At 48.9% G+C, this 18,305-nt stretch overlaps 1 protein-coding gene across 6 annotated transcripts in view; it reads right to left on the bottom strand.

The window, feature by feature from the left end:
* The window catches only part of Tmem51 (transmembrane protein 51), a 58,098-nt gene that overhangs the window by 1,955 nt on the left and 37,838 nt on the right, over positions 1-18,305 (bottom strand). For 4 of the 6 annotated variants that reach the window (XM_052717297.1, XM_052717300.1, XM_052717296.1 and 1 more), the window contains 2 exons: positions 6,732-6,804; positions 3,824-4,353 (listed from right to left, as the gene is read on the bottom strand). In XM_052717297.1, the coding sequence (XP_052573257.1) occupies positions 3,824-4,164 (341 nt within the window). In that variant the 5' untranslated portion in view covers positions 4,165-4,353; positions 6,732-6,804. The remainder of the gene's footprint in view (positions 1-3,823; positions 4,354-6,731; positions 6,805-18,305) is intronic. The other 2 variants (XM_052717299.1, XM_052717298.1) reach the window with 1 other exon arrangement.

Below are 18,305 nucleotides of genomic sequence, written 5' to 3'. Positions count from 1 at the left end.
TCTCCCACATTATTCTTTACTTTTTTTTATGGCCCCACATTCACAGAACTCACCTGAGCAAGTGGCAGGGGTAGGGAATTATGGGTAACTGATTCTCCTCGTTTCCATATTTTCCATGTTTTCTAGACTAAGCCTGTGTGAAGGTTAAGTCTGTGTGACGACCATGGAATGGCAGAAGACCTTCCCAGAAGAGACATCTGAATCCTAGAAGATGTCCTCCCCAAGGTCTCAGGCCTCATCCCTTCCATGACAGGTCCTGGTAGAACAAAGGTGGATGGAGGAATTCTACCCTTTTCCTGACTCATTGTGGAACTGGGATAGCTCACACTCTTTCATGCCCTGGACCAAGGATGGTCCCCAAGGACTCCCCTGGATCTCAGGTTCTTGGGTTAAGGCTGAATGGGACCTCTGAGAAACCTCTCTGGCTTCCAGTTTGCAGACAGGAGATGAGGGGACTTCCTGATCTCTATAAATCCATGATCTAATTCCTTATAATAGATCTCTCTCCCTCTCTTTTGGGGACAAGGTCTCAAGTGGGATAGGTTAGCTTTGAACTCCCCACAGAGCAGAGGATGACCTTGAACTTCTGAACTTCTTGCCTCTGTCTCCAAAGTGCTGGGATTACAGGTGTGCACAACTAGTTTATGTGGTCCTGGGGGGTGAACCCAGGGCATCATGAATGTTAGGCAAGTACTCTACCAACTGAGTCACATCCCCAGCTTCTCCCCTCTCTCTCTTTCTCTCTCTCTCTCTCTTGGTTTTTCAAGACAGGGTTTCTCTGTGTAGTTTTGGTGCCTGTCCTGGATCTCGCTCTGTAGACCAGGCTGGCCTCGAACTCACAGAGATTCACCTGGCTCTGCCTCTCAAGTGCCTGGCCCCAGCTTCTCCTCTTAATTACAGTTACAGTCATGCACCACTTACGCTATCACATTTGGCTCAACAGGGGACAGCAGACGGGGTGCTGGTCTCACAGGCTGTATCACCTAGTGACACCATAGCTGTCTTAGTTTGTACAAAACTGACCCTGATCCCAGAGTTCTCAGAATGTGTTCCTGTCACTCAGCAGTGGTAGCTGGCTCTGCTTTTTGGACTAACACTAACATAACAAATATTGTGTGTGTGTGTGTGTGTGTGTGTGTGCGCGTGAGTGTGTATGTTTCTTTCTTCTTTTTTTCTGTAGTAGGGGGATGGGACCCTGCACTTCACCCATGCTAGGCAAGTGTTCTACCACTGTGGTGTACCCCTAGCCTGCATGTATATTTTCATGGCCAGAAAATGAGGCCAGGGTATGGTTTAATGCCAGTACTGGGGAGGAAGAGGCAGGTGGATCTCTGTGAGTTTAAGGCCTTCCTGGTCTACACAGCAAGTTCCAGGCTAGTCAGGGCTACATAGTGCTCAAAAAGCCAAGAGGAAGGAAGGAAGGAAGGAAGGAAGGAAGGAAGGAAGGAAGGAAAGAAAGAAAGGAAGAGAAAATGAGGCCACTACTTCTGACATAGAGCAGTCTCCCTCCTTGCTGCATAGACAATCCAAGGGAAGAAAAGAGAAACATTGCAAATTCTACCTGCATTCCCTAAAACAAAACCAAAAAGCGCAATCCTTCCACCCAGAGGCAATCATGGTGAATAAATACTGTGGCCACCTGACTGTCTGCACTGACCCTCTAGCCCCGCCCACAGTGTCTGATGTGCCGAGGCCTCCCCGAAGGCTACATGCACTATAATGTTTCATTCTCAGTGTTGTGGAATTGCTCCACATTAGACACAGGCCAGTTGTGGCTGGGAGAACTGCAGGGACGGGTATGTCCTGAGGCCACTTGATAGATGGACAATTAGGTTGTTTCTCAGTTCTCCTATTTTAATTTTTCATCCCTCTGTCTGTCTGTCTGTCTGTCTTCTGTTTGTTCATGAATGCCCATGTGCTTGTGTCATGGTGCACATATGAAGTTCAGAGGCAATTTTCATGTGGGTTCCAGGGATCAAATCTAGGTTGTCAGACTTGTCCCCAGGCTCCTTTACCCACTGAACCATTTTGGTGGCCCCATCATGTCCATAGCACACCATCTTTGCAGTTCTGTGATGCCAGAGGCTGCCTGTCTCGGCTAACACAGGTGAGAGAGGGTACTTGGAGTAGAAAGTGTCTTTTTGTTTGTATCCCCAGATTAATGAGATTGAACGCCTATGAAATCATTGTTTATAACCTTTGTCTATTTTCTGACCAATATGTTCATCTTTTGTGTTTATTCACAAGGGCTCTTTTGTGATGGTGGGAAGGGTTCATCTTCAATACCATATTGAGATTTGGAGTCACCTAGGAGACACACCTCTGAGATATCTATGAGGGTTGTAGGGAATGGATGAAACCCTGAGTCAATGTGTATTGTTGACATGAGTCAAGTATGTCAGTGTCCCAGACTTGTAGGCATGGCAAGGCCTTCTTCTTGGTCTAAGGTCCACCAGTAGGAGCAGAAAGTACTGACTACAGCTTCTATCCCAGATGACTTCAGCGTAAGGCTACTCCCCTACAGTGAACCCCTAATGTGGTGAGTTTCCTGGCTGTCTCTGGTGACCCTCCATCTGAGTACACCACCCACCCAATCCCAGCTTTAATTTTGTCATTTCTTTATTCCCTGTGGTCCCAGTCAGGTCAAGTCCAAAGACATGCAGGATGAGGCCAAGGTGTTTCCAAAGAGGAAACTGAGTAGGGAAGATCCACCCTGACTTCAGTGTGAGCAGCGCCATCCATGGGCTGGGTGTGGACGAGATGGGGGAAAGGAGAAAGTGAGCTCCACACCAGCCTTCATCTCTCTCTGCTTCCCGAGCTCCCACATAATATAACCAGCCACCCCAGGCTCCTGGAGCCACACCTTCCCCTCCACGATGGACCCTAGCCTCCAACTGAGAGCCAGATCAACCCTTCCTTAAGCCGACTCTGCGTATTTAGTCAGAGCAATGAGAGGAACATCTAGTACAGGGGCTGTGCTGACTACGTGTACTTGTCAGCTTGACACAATCTAGAATCATCCGGGGACGGGCCTCTGAGAATGTCGGTGTGTGTGTGTGTGTGTGTGTGTGTGTGTGTGTGTGTGTGTGTGTGCGCGCGCACGCGCGCATGCGCGCGCGTGCGTGAGAGGGTTATCTTGATCACGTCAGTGGAGGTGGGAAGATGCACCTGACTATGGGTGGTAGCACTTCATAGACTGGGGCCGAGACTGGCTGAAAAGGAGACATGGAGTTGAGCGCAGGTCTGCACCATTAACTCATTGCTCTCTGTTCTTGACAGTGGGGGTGATGGGACCAGCTGCTTCAAGCTCCTGCCATCTTGGCTCTCCTGAAATGATGGACAGTGACCTGGAACTGTGAACTACATAAATCCTTTTTCCTCAAGTTGCTTTCATCGAGTGTTTTTAATCGCAGCCATGGAAATGAACCTTAAGAGAGGTGCCAACTTTTATCACATATCCCCCCCACCATCTATCATCTATCTTTTAAATATGCTGGTGGTATTTTGGGCCAAGTGAAATATTGTGTCTTAACTTTTTCAAATCAAAGCAGACACACACAGCACCTGGGACAGAGAGACTAACGTGTAACCTAGAGCCCTGGTCCCCGTCGGCCCTGCCAGTTTCTGTGGGACACCTTGTAATCCACCTAAGCCACAGGATTTGGGAAGCCTGCAGCTAGTAAGCACAAAGGTATTTGTAAAATGGTATGAGGCACCTTCCTGGAAGAGAGTGGAAATACAGACTCATAAAGTTCTTTCTCAGCGAGCCTGTGCGCAAGTGTGTCCCTACCCTAGCTGGAGGGAGCAGTCAGGCATGTCTCACCTGTCTTCCTCCTGGGTGGGAGGCACAGCTCCGGCTTGCTGTTGGATGCGGGCCAGCTCCTCACTCTGCCGTAGCTTCCTCTTGTCCCGGATGCTCAGGCAGATGGACAGCAGCAGCAGCATCACTCCAGCGCCAACCAGCACGTAGGCTACTGAGAAAGTCTTGCTCTTGAGGATGCCACCACCTCCCTCTGTCTTGTTGCCCTGAGCTGTTGGCTTATCTGCAGCGCTGAAACCAGGGACCAGGTTCCACATGGCCATGATGACCCCGAGGACCAGCATCCCCAGGCCGATGGCCGTCAGTGCATAGTGTGAGCCATTGGCCTTGGACTGGGCCATCATGGCAGCAGAGAGGGGCAAGACTCGGCTCAAAGAGAGAAAAATAAATTAAAAAACAGTAGTGGCAACAGACACTCCTTCCACGCAGCAAAGAACCTCTCCTATGCCACAGTAAAAAATCATCAGCAGACTCTCAAGTGATGGCTGTCTTCAAATGCCAGGCATCTGGGGTGGACCGGGCGGATGAGATGTCTGAGAGAAGAGAGAGAATGGGAGATTATCAGCTCTGATTTGGGGAGGTTCTACGTGAAGGAGGTACCAGGCTGGGCTGAGCTACCAGGCTCCACCCTGGCCTTACCTCTAATACATTCCAGATGTTCCAGCCACCACCCCTATGCTAAAAGGGAAAACCAGATCTGTCCCTGCAGGAGGCCAGCGAGGTCAGTGCTCAGAGCAGCCGAAACATGCTGTGAGGTTTAATGAAGTGTGGTTTGATCTCATCTCTCCTAGGAGAGCGTGGGGGGTGGGTGGGTAGAGAGGTGGCACCTTTGGGCCATGGTCAGTCACATCACGGTCACCCTGGGGTGAGGGGGACTGCAGCAGTTAACGATGAGTCCCATCCAGTCATCCTGCTGGGTCAGCATAGTACCCTCACTGGCTGTCTATTGTCTTGGGGGAGAAAATCTGTCTTCTTAGAATGATGTGCATGGCCTCCTTAGCCACAAGCTTTACCACCTTGGTCTGCAGCCCCTCCTAACACCTCTGCAGTACCAGGTCACCCCCTCCAGGTATTTGTGTATGCCCCATAGCTACTGGGGTGGGCCTTTCCCTCCCAGTGGCCTCTTCATTGTCTCTAGCCCTCCACACAACAGGTTCTCAGCTGAGTGTGTTCGTGTCCAGTGAAATGCACGGAGAGTGTAGGATTGCCCAGGAAGATGAGCGGTACCACCTTCCCCCACCTCCGAAAGGAGGCAGAGGTCTGCACAAGCTTCATCTTCTGTGTTCAGGAGGACACAAAACCAAACCAACCAACCAACCAACCAAAGAAACCCACCCCTCTTCCGGTGAAGCAGCTCAGAGCCCCAGCTCATGGGAGCTGGGATTCCAGAACCCTCGGCAGCTCAGGGAGCCTAGAGGCAAGGCATCGGAGCTGTAGTTTAGGATAGACTTGGAGATCATGAGGAGGAGAGGGCCAGGCCCCAGTCTGCCCACCCCTCAGTCAGGGGATCGGGTGGGCAGGAAACATTGCCGAGCAGGATGGCGCAGTCGGCGCTTAGATGGAGAGGCCTTGTTTTCAGTCTGCATTCTTTCCGACCTTTCTGAAAGCACAGCTGATCGGGGAGTCTGCAACGTGATGCCGCCAAGATGTTTTCTTGTTAAACTTTCACCTTCACTTGAAACTCTCCGATTTGTTAAAAATCACTCTAAAAATATCTGGGACAACATCCTCTCTCAGCTTGAAGTCCTCCATGCCTTCTTTTTTTTCCCACCCAGTAAATATTTGTGGTGCATCTGGCTACCTGAGAACTGTATGGGAGACGCTGCCGATGGCCTGGAGAAGGAAGGTGAGGATACTCCAGAAGCTGAGATAAGAAATGGAGGAAAGTGTGTGACCTGTGGAGCTGGGCAGCAGGGTTCCAAGCTCCGGCTGGGGCTTCTGGAAGCTTCAAAGAAAGAAAGTTTCATGGGTGTGACCGGGCCACATACAGAATTCACTGTTGTGTGCATGGGCATAGGTGTGTATGTACGGCTATGTACAAACAGGCACACATGCATGTGCGTGAATGCATGATCGGGGTTGTGTGAACTACACACGCATGTTTACATGTGCAGGTGTTACATAAGCACATGCTGTGTGCCTTATGAGCACAGGGATGTGGAAGGCATGTGTGTGTGTGTGTGTGTGTGTGTGTGTGTGTGTGTGTGTGTGTGTGTTCACGGTGAATAGAGTACAGACAGCTGCAGCAGGAACAGAGGGGCCAGCCTGTCATACATACAGGATGCTTGTTTTGTGTTTTGAGACAAGGTCTCATGTAGCCCACTCAGGCTTCCTATTTGTTATACAGTGCAGGATGACCTTGAATTTGTGATTCTCTGTCTTCTCCTCCCAAGGGCTGGGATAACGGGCATGTAGCACCACCTCTGGTTTATGTGGTGCTGGGGCTGGAAGGCCTCACACATGCTGCTGGGCAAGTACTCAGCTGTCTGGGCTACACCCTAGCAGGATTTAAGTCCAATGGCAGCAACCTTCAGGACCCATGGTCTCCAACCCACGGGCCCCTGGGAAACTCAGGTTCCCACTGGCCTGCTGTTTGTCTTATATCTGGCTTGTTGACCACTCATGGCCCTGTGGTATATTTAGCCCAGTTTGCTTTCCCTTGCTGAGTATACACAGAAGCTAATTTTATGCTTAGACGATTTGGGCCACATAGCCTTCAGCGTGTCCTTAACGAGCAGCGACCTGGGGTGGGGGCAGAGAGGGGAGTGTGGCTCTGATGGGCTGCTCTCTAGACCCCAGAGCTGGACCTGCCTATCACTGTTCATGTTTGAGGCAGCCTGGTGGCACAGGGATGATGCTATGTCTAGGTTTTTAAAATGAACTGTTAGCACAGGGAACAGGGTTCACCTACCTGGGGCTTCTGGGGAGACTCTGGGCAGACTCCTGCACCGCTGTCATGCTAAAACCTTCAGCTGTGGATCCACCTGTGAAATCAAGAGGCGGAACGTTCTAAGGAAGCCATGGGCATTTTGATTCTGTGAGGTACCCATGGCGAGACACCTGTTTTGGAGTTGGGAGCTTGAGGTGGGCCCATATAAAAAGAAGTACCAAAAGAAGACAATGGGGGCTGGGGGCTGGAGAGACGGCTCAGTAGGTAAAGCGTTTGCTGTACAAGCGTGAAGACCTGAGTTCAAATCCCCAGGACCCAGGTAAAAAGCCAGGTACCACCATGAGTGCCTGTAAGTCTAGGACCTGGAGGGTGGAGACAGCAGGATCACTGGGGTTTGTTGACGGCAAGCATAGCTCCAGGTTCAGTGGGAGACACTGTCTCAAGGGAATAAGGTGGACAGTGATAGAGCAGGACACCTGCCATCCTCCTCTGGCCTTCACACCACATACATAGGCATGCACAACTGCACGTGTGTGTGCATACAAAACACACACACACACACACACACACACACACACACACACACACACACACACACACACACACACAGTCAAAACTCTATAGAACTACACTGGGCTACAGAATGATGACAGTCCACGGGACACGCTGATCCCCAATCCTTCTATGCCCTTCTCCAAGCTAACCATGACTCCAGAGAAGAAAACGGAAACACATCCGGGTCACTGCATGAGGGATGGGTGAGCACCATAGCAAAACCACTGAAGGTCATGTCCGAGAGGAAGATGAAAGGCCACTCCGACATGAGAGCCTGAATCCCAGCCTCTGCTCGGTTTCCAGGTAACATTCCTCCCATGGATGGATGCCACCATCTCAGTCTGTGACAGTCTCATTTTGACTCTCCTTGGCTCCCTGATCCCTGGCATCCAAGTCTCAATTTCGAGAAAGGCGGCTTTTGTCTGCCTTGCTATAATGCCTGGCTCCCAACACACCGAGCCAGGAATGCAACAGGCCCTTAATAAATACATGTAGGCTGTGGAAATGAATACCTAGCAGGTTCAAGTGTTGAGCCCATCAATGAGGGGACCTCCAGGCCCAGGTAGGTACTGACTGGCAAGGATTCCTAAGGTCTAACTCAGGAGTCACAGGATACCCACATCTTGTTCTCATATGCAAATAATATCCCTGTAACCAGAATGAAGGCGATTGCCACTGGGGCCTGAGAGGTGATCTTATCACATTCCCTGGAGGGTCTGAGGCTGCAGTAGCTCAGCTCTCTGGTCCTCCCCAGGAGAGATCAGCCTCCCTCAGCTGGGGGAGGACATCTTTGCTCCAGTACCAGAGTGTTCCCTTGGCCTGGCTGAGGCCAGAGTGGGTCAGGACTGCTTATTCTCAGCCGGACCCAGTTTCCATGGACTCCAACTTCAAGACAAACAGTAAAATGAAATCAGACAGTAAAGACTGGGGGCTGGCTCAGTGGTAGGGCCCCTGCCTCCCTGTATCCCATTCCCAGCACTGTAAATTCAAAACAACAGCGGGCACTGAACGCAGAGTTCTGGCCGCAGCAGGGCAGAGAGCCCAGGCTGGTCTCCAGAGCCTTGCTTGGCCACTCTGCGGTTTAGTAGCTGGGAGGTAAATTCTATCAGGAGGCTCCTTGGAGCTTCCATCAGCTTTACTGGGAGAAGGGCTTGCCAGACCAAAGTGGCCTGCTGCTGCACCTCAGAGAGGCTCCTGGCCACTGCCTGCATCACCTCTGCCTGCCACAGTTGGGAAAGGGATCTCGTTCTGGGGACACCGGCTGAAGAGTTCCAGTGGGACCTGCTAAGTTCAGTCCACGGTTGCTTTGGGCGCCAAGCTGCCACTGGTATCCGGGTCTTTCTGCCTGTCAGGGAATTTTGGACTCCCTGCCCCCAAGACTAAGAGTCAAAGGTATCAGGTACCTGTTTCAACACCACAGAAGATGCTTGTGATTAGGCACCTGGGAAAAATGAGTCGAGGAGACCAGAGAGAGGGAGGGAGAGAGCCGAGGGCAGCTGGGCAGGCACGAGCAAGCCCCTGAACATCCTGTGAGGAAGAGACTGGAGGTCTTAGTGACGACCATGACTTTCCGGCTCAGTGAGAGTCAGGCACTTATGGGCACTCATCCAGTATTTCCAGCCGCTGAAGGTGTGATGAGCCCTGCCATCCCAGAGTCTCCGTCCTGGGTCACACAGCTCGTAAGACTCACAATCAAATCTGGCTGAGTCTGAAGCCACTGTCTGTGTCCTGAGCCAAGGCTGAGTCCCCAGGGCCACTCCCTGGGCTAGGCAGACAGGTTCTGCAGTCTGTCATCACAAAAGCACGGAGAATAACAGGCAAACATTGCTTTGACTTGGAAGAGTTTGATTCAGATAATTCCTGAGCCCATTCTGTGTGTAGGGGGTTACACCGGCACACAACATTTGTTCACAGCCCACAGAAAGACCAGTGACTCCCTCATAGGGGGAAAGCTCATGTGTGAGCGACAGCAAGATGCTTGCCTGGCACCCGAGCACTTGGGAAGCTGAGGTGTGAGGATCACTGTAAGTTCCAGGCCAGTCTGGGCTACGGTGTGAAACCCTGACCTCCCCGCACCCCTGACTGGGCTATAGGAGAACTACATGAGTTCTTTCCCAGTGACTTGCTTATTGACCCTAGTCACCTCTTCAGATCCAATGGCCTCAAGACTGAAACACTGGGCAACCAGCTTTTAACACAAGACCCTTCAAAGGATAAACTCAAGAAATATCCAAACCATAGCAACCATTCGAATGCTATTAGTTTGGTTTTATAAAGAAAGACGCTCAGGTTCAGATGCTGGGGGAGGGGGTGAAGTATACTTCATCTAACACCTTGTGATTTTCACCCCAGGTAGCACCTCTAAAAGGGATGAGAGATGAGCAGGGAGAGGAAGAAACAGCTCTTCAGCATCTTGAGCTGTCTAAGTTCCTGTGATGGGGTCTGGGTTGGAGATGGGGCAGTCTCCATGAGTGATTTCATAGAACAGAAAAGTGGGCATCTCCCAGAATGCACCACTTAGCCTTGCCAGGAAGAGAGGCAGCATCCCTCCCAGGCTCCTGGCACAAGGTGCTGGTGAACTTTATGAGCCGACATTGCCAGGTCCCTCACTAATTCCCTTAAGTGTCTGACAATTGAAGACATCAAGTCTGCCCTGCAGCCCCTGGGGTGCTGTCCACAGCAGGCAGGTTAAGGAACCCGTGGGAGTTTGTCTCAGGCTTTTCTGTTAGCAAATGACTGAAGTATGGCCCTACAGACAAGACTGGCACCAGGGACCCATCCCATGAGTCCCGGGAGCATTCTGTGTTCCCTGGGAACCATTACATTGGCGGCCTGTCTTCTTCAGTGGGGACTGAGCTTGTGGACACAGAGCAGCATCCAGGCCTCTGCACTGTCCACTCGAAATGATGCTGACACTTGGAACCGACTCTGATTGAGTCCATTGGCCTCTCGGAGATGAGCCATCACTGGCCAGCCACCCTGGCAAAGGTGGATGGATGGCCGTGGCTGGGCTGGCTCCGAGCTCCCGGCCTGGCTGTGCCAGGTGCCTCACGCATATGCAGCTGAGCCCGTTACTCGATCGTGAGCCTCCAGGAGGCGCTGTCCCAACTCTGCTCATCTGTGGAGGAGGGGCACAGGGTACACAGGTTGAGGTTCTTGTCCTGGGCCTCCCCACTGAAGAGCTGCAACCCTGTCCACAGGCCTCTCTTGGGTCTTCCTCACTCCTGGGGGCAAAAACCTGGGCTTCCTCTTAGAGGGAGAAACAGAGAACAGACAGAACAGAGTTTGGCCTCCAAGGGCTCAGCCATCTTCTGGATATTTGAGGGAGATGAGGCTGAGCTGTTCCCAAGAGCAGGGCTGACACCTTCTGAGGCACTGGCCAGATCTGAGAAGGAGGATGGGGGCTGGCAGGGAGGCAATGCACACTGTTTAACTGAAGGTCCTCGTCCTCATGACCCCAGGGACCCCCTGCTGACAGCATCTGTCCTGGGTACGTGGCAGCTTCAGAGGACAACTGCATCCTTCACTTCCCCCAGATCACGTCACTCAGAGGAGCAGAGGACGGCAGGAGGGAGTCTAATAAACTCTAGAGTTCCTGTCCACCTCACAGAGGCCCAGGGGAGGCAGGCATAATGGAGGCCATGTCAGAACGGGCAGAGGGGATCTGGGTGTATCTCAGATGGTGGCTACACTGCTCAGTACTGTGTTTCTTAGAGTTTGGGAGGTGGCACATGGTAGCCCAGACACATGGGAGCTCCAAGAGAGCCATGGGATTTTTTTCTTTTGTTTAAAGACAATGTCTTTCTTATATAGCCCAAACCAGGCCCCAGCTTGCTATGTAGTCAGGGATGACCTTGAACTCCTGATCTTCCTGTCTCACCTTTGGGGTGCTAGGGTTTCAAGTGTGCACCACTGTGCCCAGTTTATATGGTGCTGGAGATCGAACCTAGAGCTTCATACATTGCTAGACAAGCACACTACCAACTGAGCCACATCCCCAACAGCCCCTGGGATCCCAGGCTGGGACTTCATGTGGCTAAAAGCACTTTTCAGTCATGATTGAGCCAAGGATCTGAGATAGGCAGATTTCTCGGAACATTACATAAATCTTTATAAAACAGAGGTGGCCGGGCAGTGGTGGCGCATGCCTTTAGTCCCAGCACTCGGGAGGCAGAGGCAGGCGGATCTCTGTGAGTTTGAGGCCAGCCTGGTCTACAGAGTGAGTTCCAGTAAAGGCGCAAAGCTACACAGAGAAACCCTGTCTCGAAAAACAAACAACAAAAAAAAGAGGTGAAGAGGTAAAAGGAGGAAGTGGGACAGGGACACGGAGGGGTACAGGAAACTTCTAGAAACAAGGAAAAAAACTGGTTCTACTCTGAGCCTGAGAAAGGAGCCTGCCCCACTGGTTAACGTCAACAGTCGACATTGACTTGGACTTCTGAACTCTGAGAACCAAAAGAGAATGTGTGTTCAGCTGGCACCTCGGGGAACTTTCTTCCAGCAGCCACAGGATGTGGATATGAACAGTGTCCCTATACTTGCCACCATAATGCCTTCCATTCCACAGCAGTCAGTGTCACTGGGACCACACAACACCATCCTCCAGATACACGACTTCTCGGTGACCTCCTGGAGCAAGTGGCCTGCCCCCTGGGTTTACACTTTAACCCAGGCTCTGCCATGACCCAGGAGAACTTGTGTCCTGACTCCCATGTGGGGCAAAGGCTTGAGGGAGAAAAGCACTCCGGCACCTCATCCATAGCCACTCTGATTTCTCAAGTTCAGATCTGCGCTTCCAGACTCCTGGGCGCAAGTCTGGGGGGTGGGGTTGGGGGCATGACTAGGTGGTAAGGAAACTGACTTGCTTAGCATGCATGAAGCTCTGGATTCGAAACCCAGTTCCATATCAGCCAGGCATGGTGACTCTTTCATGTAATTAGGGACTGGGGAGATGGAAGCAGGAGGACCAGGAGTTTAAGGTCATTTCTCAGCTAAATAGTAAAGTTCAAGGTTAACCTGGGCTACTTAAGAATAAACAAAACAAAGATCCCAGCACATGAGAGAGTTTGACCCTAAGTCACATGAGAGAAAGGGTTCTAGCTGGCTGAGGTTGTTTATGAGGGCCAGCCCTCCGTGGTCCTTGGCTATTTCTACACAGGAGGACACACTTGGGGATATTTGTCCTCCAATATCTGGACTTTGTTTTTTTTTTTTTTTTAGTTCCATGGTGGAGGCAGTTTGAAAACCTTCCAAAGGTATTTTTGTGCCAGAGAGCCCATGAGAGTCTTCCACAACTTTCTCCTTTTGGAGCCTCAGACTTTCCTTTTTCTCTGGAGCAGTGGACCCCAGCTACTTCTCCCAGCTCAGGCTTTTCCTGTCTGATGCTCAGGCAGCCCCTTGGTGAGTCAGGTTCCAACTTTACCTGCTCACTAGAGCGTTTGAGCAGGCTCACTCGGGGTCCATCAGGCTTACCCAGCATCAGACGCTTTATGGCTGCTTCACAGGTACTCATTATTTATGACCTATTCATTATCGTCTGAATATTGCTATTTTATTCATGCCATCTATTATTATTTTATTCATTATGTATTTATTTTTATCAACAACTCGTTACGTCTCTAGTATAATCATACTTTGAGTTATAAGTTATAATTGTGTTCAAATTTTCCAGACCTCCATGGTAATTTTTTAAGAATAATTTCAAAGAAAACTTGAAGTTCAGATCCTGCTCAAGGCCACACAGTGAATGGCACAGCAGATTTGAAGCTTTTACCCCAACCATTGAACGCCTCCCTGATACCTACCCAGCTCCTTCCCAGAAGCCCTTGCCAGGTCAGGAGGTAAAATTCCTTTCTCCTTGAGTCGATTCCAGCGTGAGTCACTCAGTCCCCACAGCTCTGGTCCTTTCTGGCTGTGGTTTAAGTAACCGGTGCGGGGTTGTTTAATCATAAACCTGGTAGCAGGCTGAGGTGAGCGCCAGAGGGAGCTGGGAGAGTCATGGCTGGGACTAGCCTGCTTGGTCACCATGGCCAGGTACCCACAGGGACTTCCCCCAAACCAAGGTGCTGACTGGGTTGCTTTCTCTCAGGCCACTTCTCCTTGGTTGTCCCTCTGTGTGTGCCTATGTCCTCTGTTCCTGTTTTGTTTTGTTTGTGACAGGGTCTCAAGGAGCCCAGGCTAGCCTCAAACTCACTAGGTAGCTGAAGATGACCTTGAATTCCTAATCTTCCTGCCTCCACCTCCCAAGTGCTGGGATGACAGACATGTGCCACCACGCCAGGCTTGGCCTCTCTTTGTATAAAGACACTGGTTGCACTGAAGGAAGAGGGATACTCATGTGACTATGTCAGCTCAGTCACCACTTCAAAGGCCCTGTCCCCAAACACAGTTCCATTCTGGGGTCCTGGACGACTTCAACGCAGACATGAAGGCACTCAGTCAGCTAGAACCACCCCTGCAGGGGCTTGCTCCCCTTGACTCCACACCTCTCTCCCACTGGCTGACAACCTCCAAGGCCAATGCCTTTCCTACCTCACCTTCTGCCCCTTCTGGAAGCCATGGAAGGGTGTCTTCTACATACTCCCTCTCCACTCCCACTCCTTCCCCCCTCACCCCCTGTGGAGGCTCACAAAGGTTTTCTAGTGAGATCCGAGTTTGCTTTACCCAGCAGAGCTGCATTAGAGAATTGCTTGACCATGTGCATGGTTACTAAGTGATTGGAAGGGTCTACATTTGGCTGAGCTAGGGGGAGGTCTTTTGCTCCACCCCTTGGCCTTCCTATAAATAGCCCTTTAGAAGAGACAGAAGGGGCCGGTGGAAAATGATCCAGGCCCTCCTGAGGCTATCCTGTGTTTCTATCTGTTTCTCTCCCCTCTATCCTTCTATCTAATATTTCTTTGCCCTCTCTCCTCAAGAGTACCCTGTGGTAAAATGTGGGAGCTGGGCTCCCACAGATGGTGCCAGGAACAGGGACAGGGGACTTGGCAAAAGGATAGAAGGGGTGTTGTGGGTGAAAGGGGGCATGCCAGATAAAGAATTAAAAATAAAGGCGATGGTATTTTATTCTCAGGAGTGAAAGTAAGGCGGCTGAATGTTGAAAAGTGATGCTGCAGCACACCTCTCTCTATCCAGGTTTCTTTCTTTTCTCTCTCTCTTAATTTTTATCTATAAACATTAAGGAAAAAAATAAGGCAGAATGTAGGAATATAGTGTAAGAAAAAACTTAGGATAAGATAAGCAGTATGACAGAGGAACTTGATTTTTCAACTATGGGATCATGAACGCAAACTCCTAGGAAGAATCAGAGTCATGAAAAAATACTATGAAAGAAATGGGCCAGAAAAATATTCTTGTGGAAGCTTTTGGCCTGTGAACAGCTTAAATTTAAGTCCTGAGTGGCAAGGAGAGAATTTTCCCTGAGAAGGATTAGGATGAAATAAAACTCTTCACTCTCTGACATTGTTACTGTATGAAAACATTGTATCATCAGAATTAGTTTCCTTGACCATGAAGCCTTGGGAAAAACTTAGTAATCTTTCTCTCAAAAACTGGAAGCTTTTTAGGTCTTTCCTTCTCAGATTTTTTTCTTCCTGCAAGGGCAAAATTAAACTCACCTGGAAAGTTTATCAGAATGAGAAAATCACCTGTAATTGCCCCAGAAAAAAATTCTTTCTAAAAAAAAACCCTTTTTTCAAGTACTCTTTGTTTTTTCACTGACCCGGTAAGATGGGGGAACAAAGGGTTACCAAAATGCCTGTCCAAGTGTGTGTGGATGGACAGATATGACCTGCTCCAGGGACAATATTAGGTGAAGAAAGTACATCTGTCAATGCCAGCTCAGGGAGAACAGAAACCTCCTGTGGCAAAAAAGCTCCCTTGATCTTGATTTTCAGTATGAACACAAACCGTGTAAATGGAAACAGGAGTGGGGTAGACCAGAAAGGCAGCATGGGAATTGTAGTTTGTTCATAACAGCATGATGACATAGAGAAAGGCAGCTTGGGAAATGTAGTCCTTAACAGTGTAACCATATAGAGAAAGGCAGTTTGGGAAATGAAGTCTATAACAGAGATGCTAATACTACACTGCTCAAAAACTGTTGCTTTTTTTTTTTTCAGCTCAAAATGCGATTTTTTTTTTCCACAAGCTTTGTTAGCTTGCCTCGAGAACTAGAAACAGGTGAACAGCTTGCCTGTCAGGAGGCAATTAAAATGCTAATATCATTTGTCAACAAGTCACTTTGAAATACTTTAGAAAACTAGGGAAAGAGATCCGTACACTGGGAAATTGCTTTGGGTGTGGGAAAAAAAAAACCTAGGTGCAAATTAAAAAAAAATAAGAAACTTGGGTTGTGCTTGAAATGCAAGAGAGAAACATTGGCATGAAATGCTCATGATAATCTTAAGAAGCAGCTTTAAAAAATTAAGAAAAGGGAATTTTATCCTCAGTCACCAAATAAAGCTTAGAGCCACCGATTAATTAGGCTCTGACTTCAAACTCTCAAGAAAACTTTCAGAATGATATCAAAGCTGACTATAAACTCTGAATTTTAGAAATGATATGCGTACTTCCTGTCTTGTTAATAGTTCAGCTAAGAAATATCTTCTAGATGTTTGCTAAAATAGTCCTATAGAGTTCGCTTTTGTATATAAGTTAGTTCTGTTAAGAGATTCTTCTAGATAAGTTTGTAAAATAGTTCTATAGAGTTTCTTTTTAATATAAGTCTGTAAAAAGTGTAAACATGTATAGTAATATTCATGCTACTTGTAAATATGTAAAAAGTGTAAATATTGAATGTAAAAAGTGTAACTGTTGAATGTAAGTTTGTAAAAAGTGTATAGTGATGTTTATACTAGAATTGTTTTTATTACTCTTTTACCTTCAGATATATTTGAATACTTTTTATGGTAGCCCAAGATATAATTTTATAGTCTCAGTGGCCCCTGGAAAACTTAAGCAAAGGTGTCATAATTAGGGGAGCTTTTCTGTCTTTTTCCTAAAAGTTTATACTCTTTCTCTGTTCCTATTCAGAAAGGGGTAGGCCTCTCACAAAGGGATAGGTCTCCCACAATGAAGTTAGTTTGTAAAGAAATTCTACTGCTGTGGTAGGAACACATGCATATATGAGCTATTTAAACACCTGAAAGTGTCTTTATAATTAGCATGGGTTTTTGTTGACTTGAGGGAATATTTTGAAGTGTTTTGAAATGACTGTTTTCTCCTGAAAATCAAAATAGTCTCTTGAAAATTTTATTGAACATCTGTTAGGAGAGAGTTTTGAAAAGGGCTTGTTGCAGCTAAGACTGCTGTAGTCATCTTAGACCCATTCCAAAAAGGATATTACCTCTTTATTATCTTCTACTCCTTTACTGGGAGGTGTGGCAGCTATGGAGATCACTGTGGATGTTTGCAAGCTCTTAGCAGGGACCTGGGCCAGAGCTGAGTTAAGCTCTGTACTCCCTCTTGCCAGAGGCTGGTAGCCAAAAAAGGGCAACTTTTTTCTTGATAACTTCCTGAATGTATGTATGTAAAATTAATCAAGAATTACCTAAGACAGTCACAGTCTATCTGAGGGACCTGGGGGGCCCTTTAATATAACAAGAAGTGGGAGTTGTGGGACCCACAAAGGTTCCTAGTGAGATCTGACCTTGCTTTACGCAGCAGGGATACATTAGAGGATTGCTTGACCATATGTATGCATGGTTACTAGGTGATTTGAAGGGTCTGCACTTGGATGAGCTAGGGAGAGGTCTTTTGCTCCACCCCTTGGCATTCCTATAAATAGCCCTTTAGAAGAGACAGAAATAGCCAGTGAATAATGATCCATGCCCTCCCAAGGTTATCCTGTGTTTCTATCTGTTTCTCTCCCCTCTATCTGTCTATCTAATATCTCTTAGCCCTCAAGCATATCTAATATCTCCTCAAGAGTACTCTGTTGTAAAACATGGGCGCCAGTCGCCCCGCTGGGCTCCCACAGGCCTTCCAACTTCCCACCCTCCCTTCCCCCATCCCACCCCTCTGCTTTACAGAGAATGAAGTCTCCAGCTGAGAGTGACTATTTTACACAGTAAAGACCAAGACACAGAGCTTGGGGGAGGCAGAACCAGTAGCCTCTCCTAGCCTGTTGCTGGCCCATGCTCCAGACCCCTGTGGCCACTTGTTTTGTGTTCTCTACAGTGGGACTGCATATCTCATAGCACAGCAAGGCAGCCTTATCTCCCCAGGTGCCTGGTAGAACTCCAGAGCTGGAAAACAACGTCAGAGTGGGGCAGGGACCCAGCTGGCTGCCTGCCCCTCCTCAGCCAGAAGGATCCAGCAGGCCCTAGGAGGCCTGTGTAGCCCAGCTCACCTCGAAGTGGGGAGCTGGCTCATTTTGTCCCCTTTCCTGAGTCAGAGGGGGTTGGAGAAGAGATGGTGGGTGACATTGCTCCCTGCTGAGATTCTCATGTGGTCAGTGAGATTGCTTCCTGTGTCTCCTCTCTCCTTCCTCCATGGTAAGAAAACTGACACTCAGCTCCTCAGGGCTTCCCAGAACACAGACAGCATTACTCAGCCTCCTAGGAAGGGGGTGCTTCATATGACTGAGTTTTGGCCAATGAGATCCAAGCAGCAGTGGGCTGGGCAGGGTGTGGGGAGTGTAGGGGGCACTCGTGAAGCATTCTTCAATGAAAAAGATACATTTCCTCTTTCCTCCTGGTTGTAATGTGGAAGTGATGGCTGGAGCTCAGGCAGCCATGCTGGGTGGTAAAGGGTGGCAGAGGTAATGAATGACGGAGAAAAAAGATAGAAGGAACCTGGGTCCCCGATGACCACAGAGCTGTCATTTCAACCCTAGACACCTGCCTTGTGGAGTCTATTTACGTGAAGGAAACGGAAATCACTTTTTAAAACTCTTGATTTTTTTTTCCTTGTCATGAGTTGCTTAGTCTGCCTCCACCCGAGAAATGATAATATGGTATTTCATCATTTATGAGGGTACAGTTAAGTCAAAGATCTACCCACATGAGTTTATTTGATTATCGTTAAGAGCCATGTGGAATT

Source organism: Peromyscus californicus, unplaced genomic scaffold (assembly GCF_007827085.1).
Source record: "Peromyscus californicus insignis strain IS unplaced genomic scaffold, ASM782708v3 Scaffold_5__1_contigs__length_169319896, whole genome shotgun sequence".
NCBI classification, from domain to species: Eukaryota; Metazoa; Chordata; class Mammalia; order Rodentia; family Cricetidae; genus Peromyscus; species Peromyscus californicus.
Note: the sequence above shows the minus strand (reverse complement) of the source record. Positions and strands in the feature narration are given on the sequence as shown.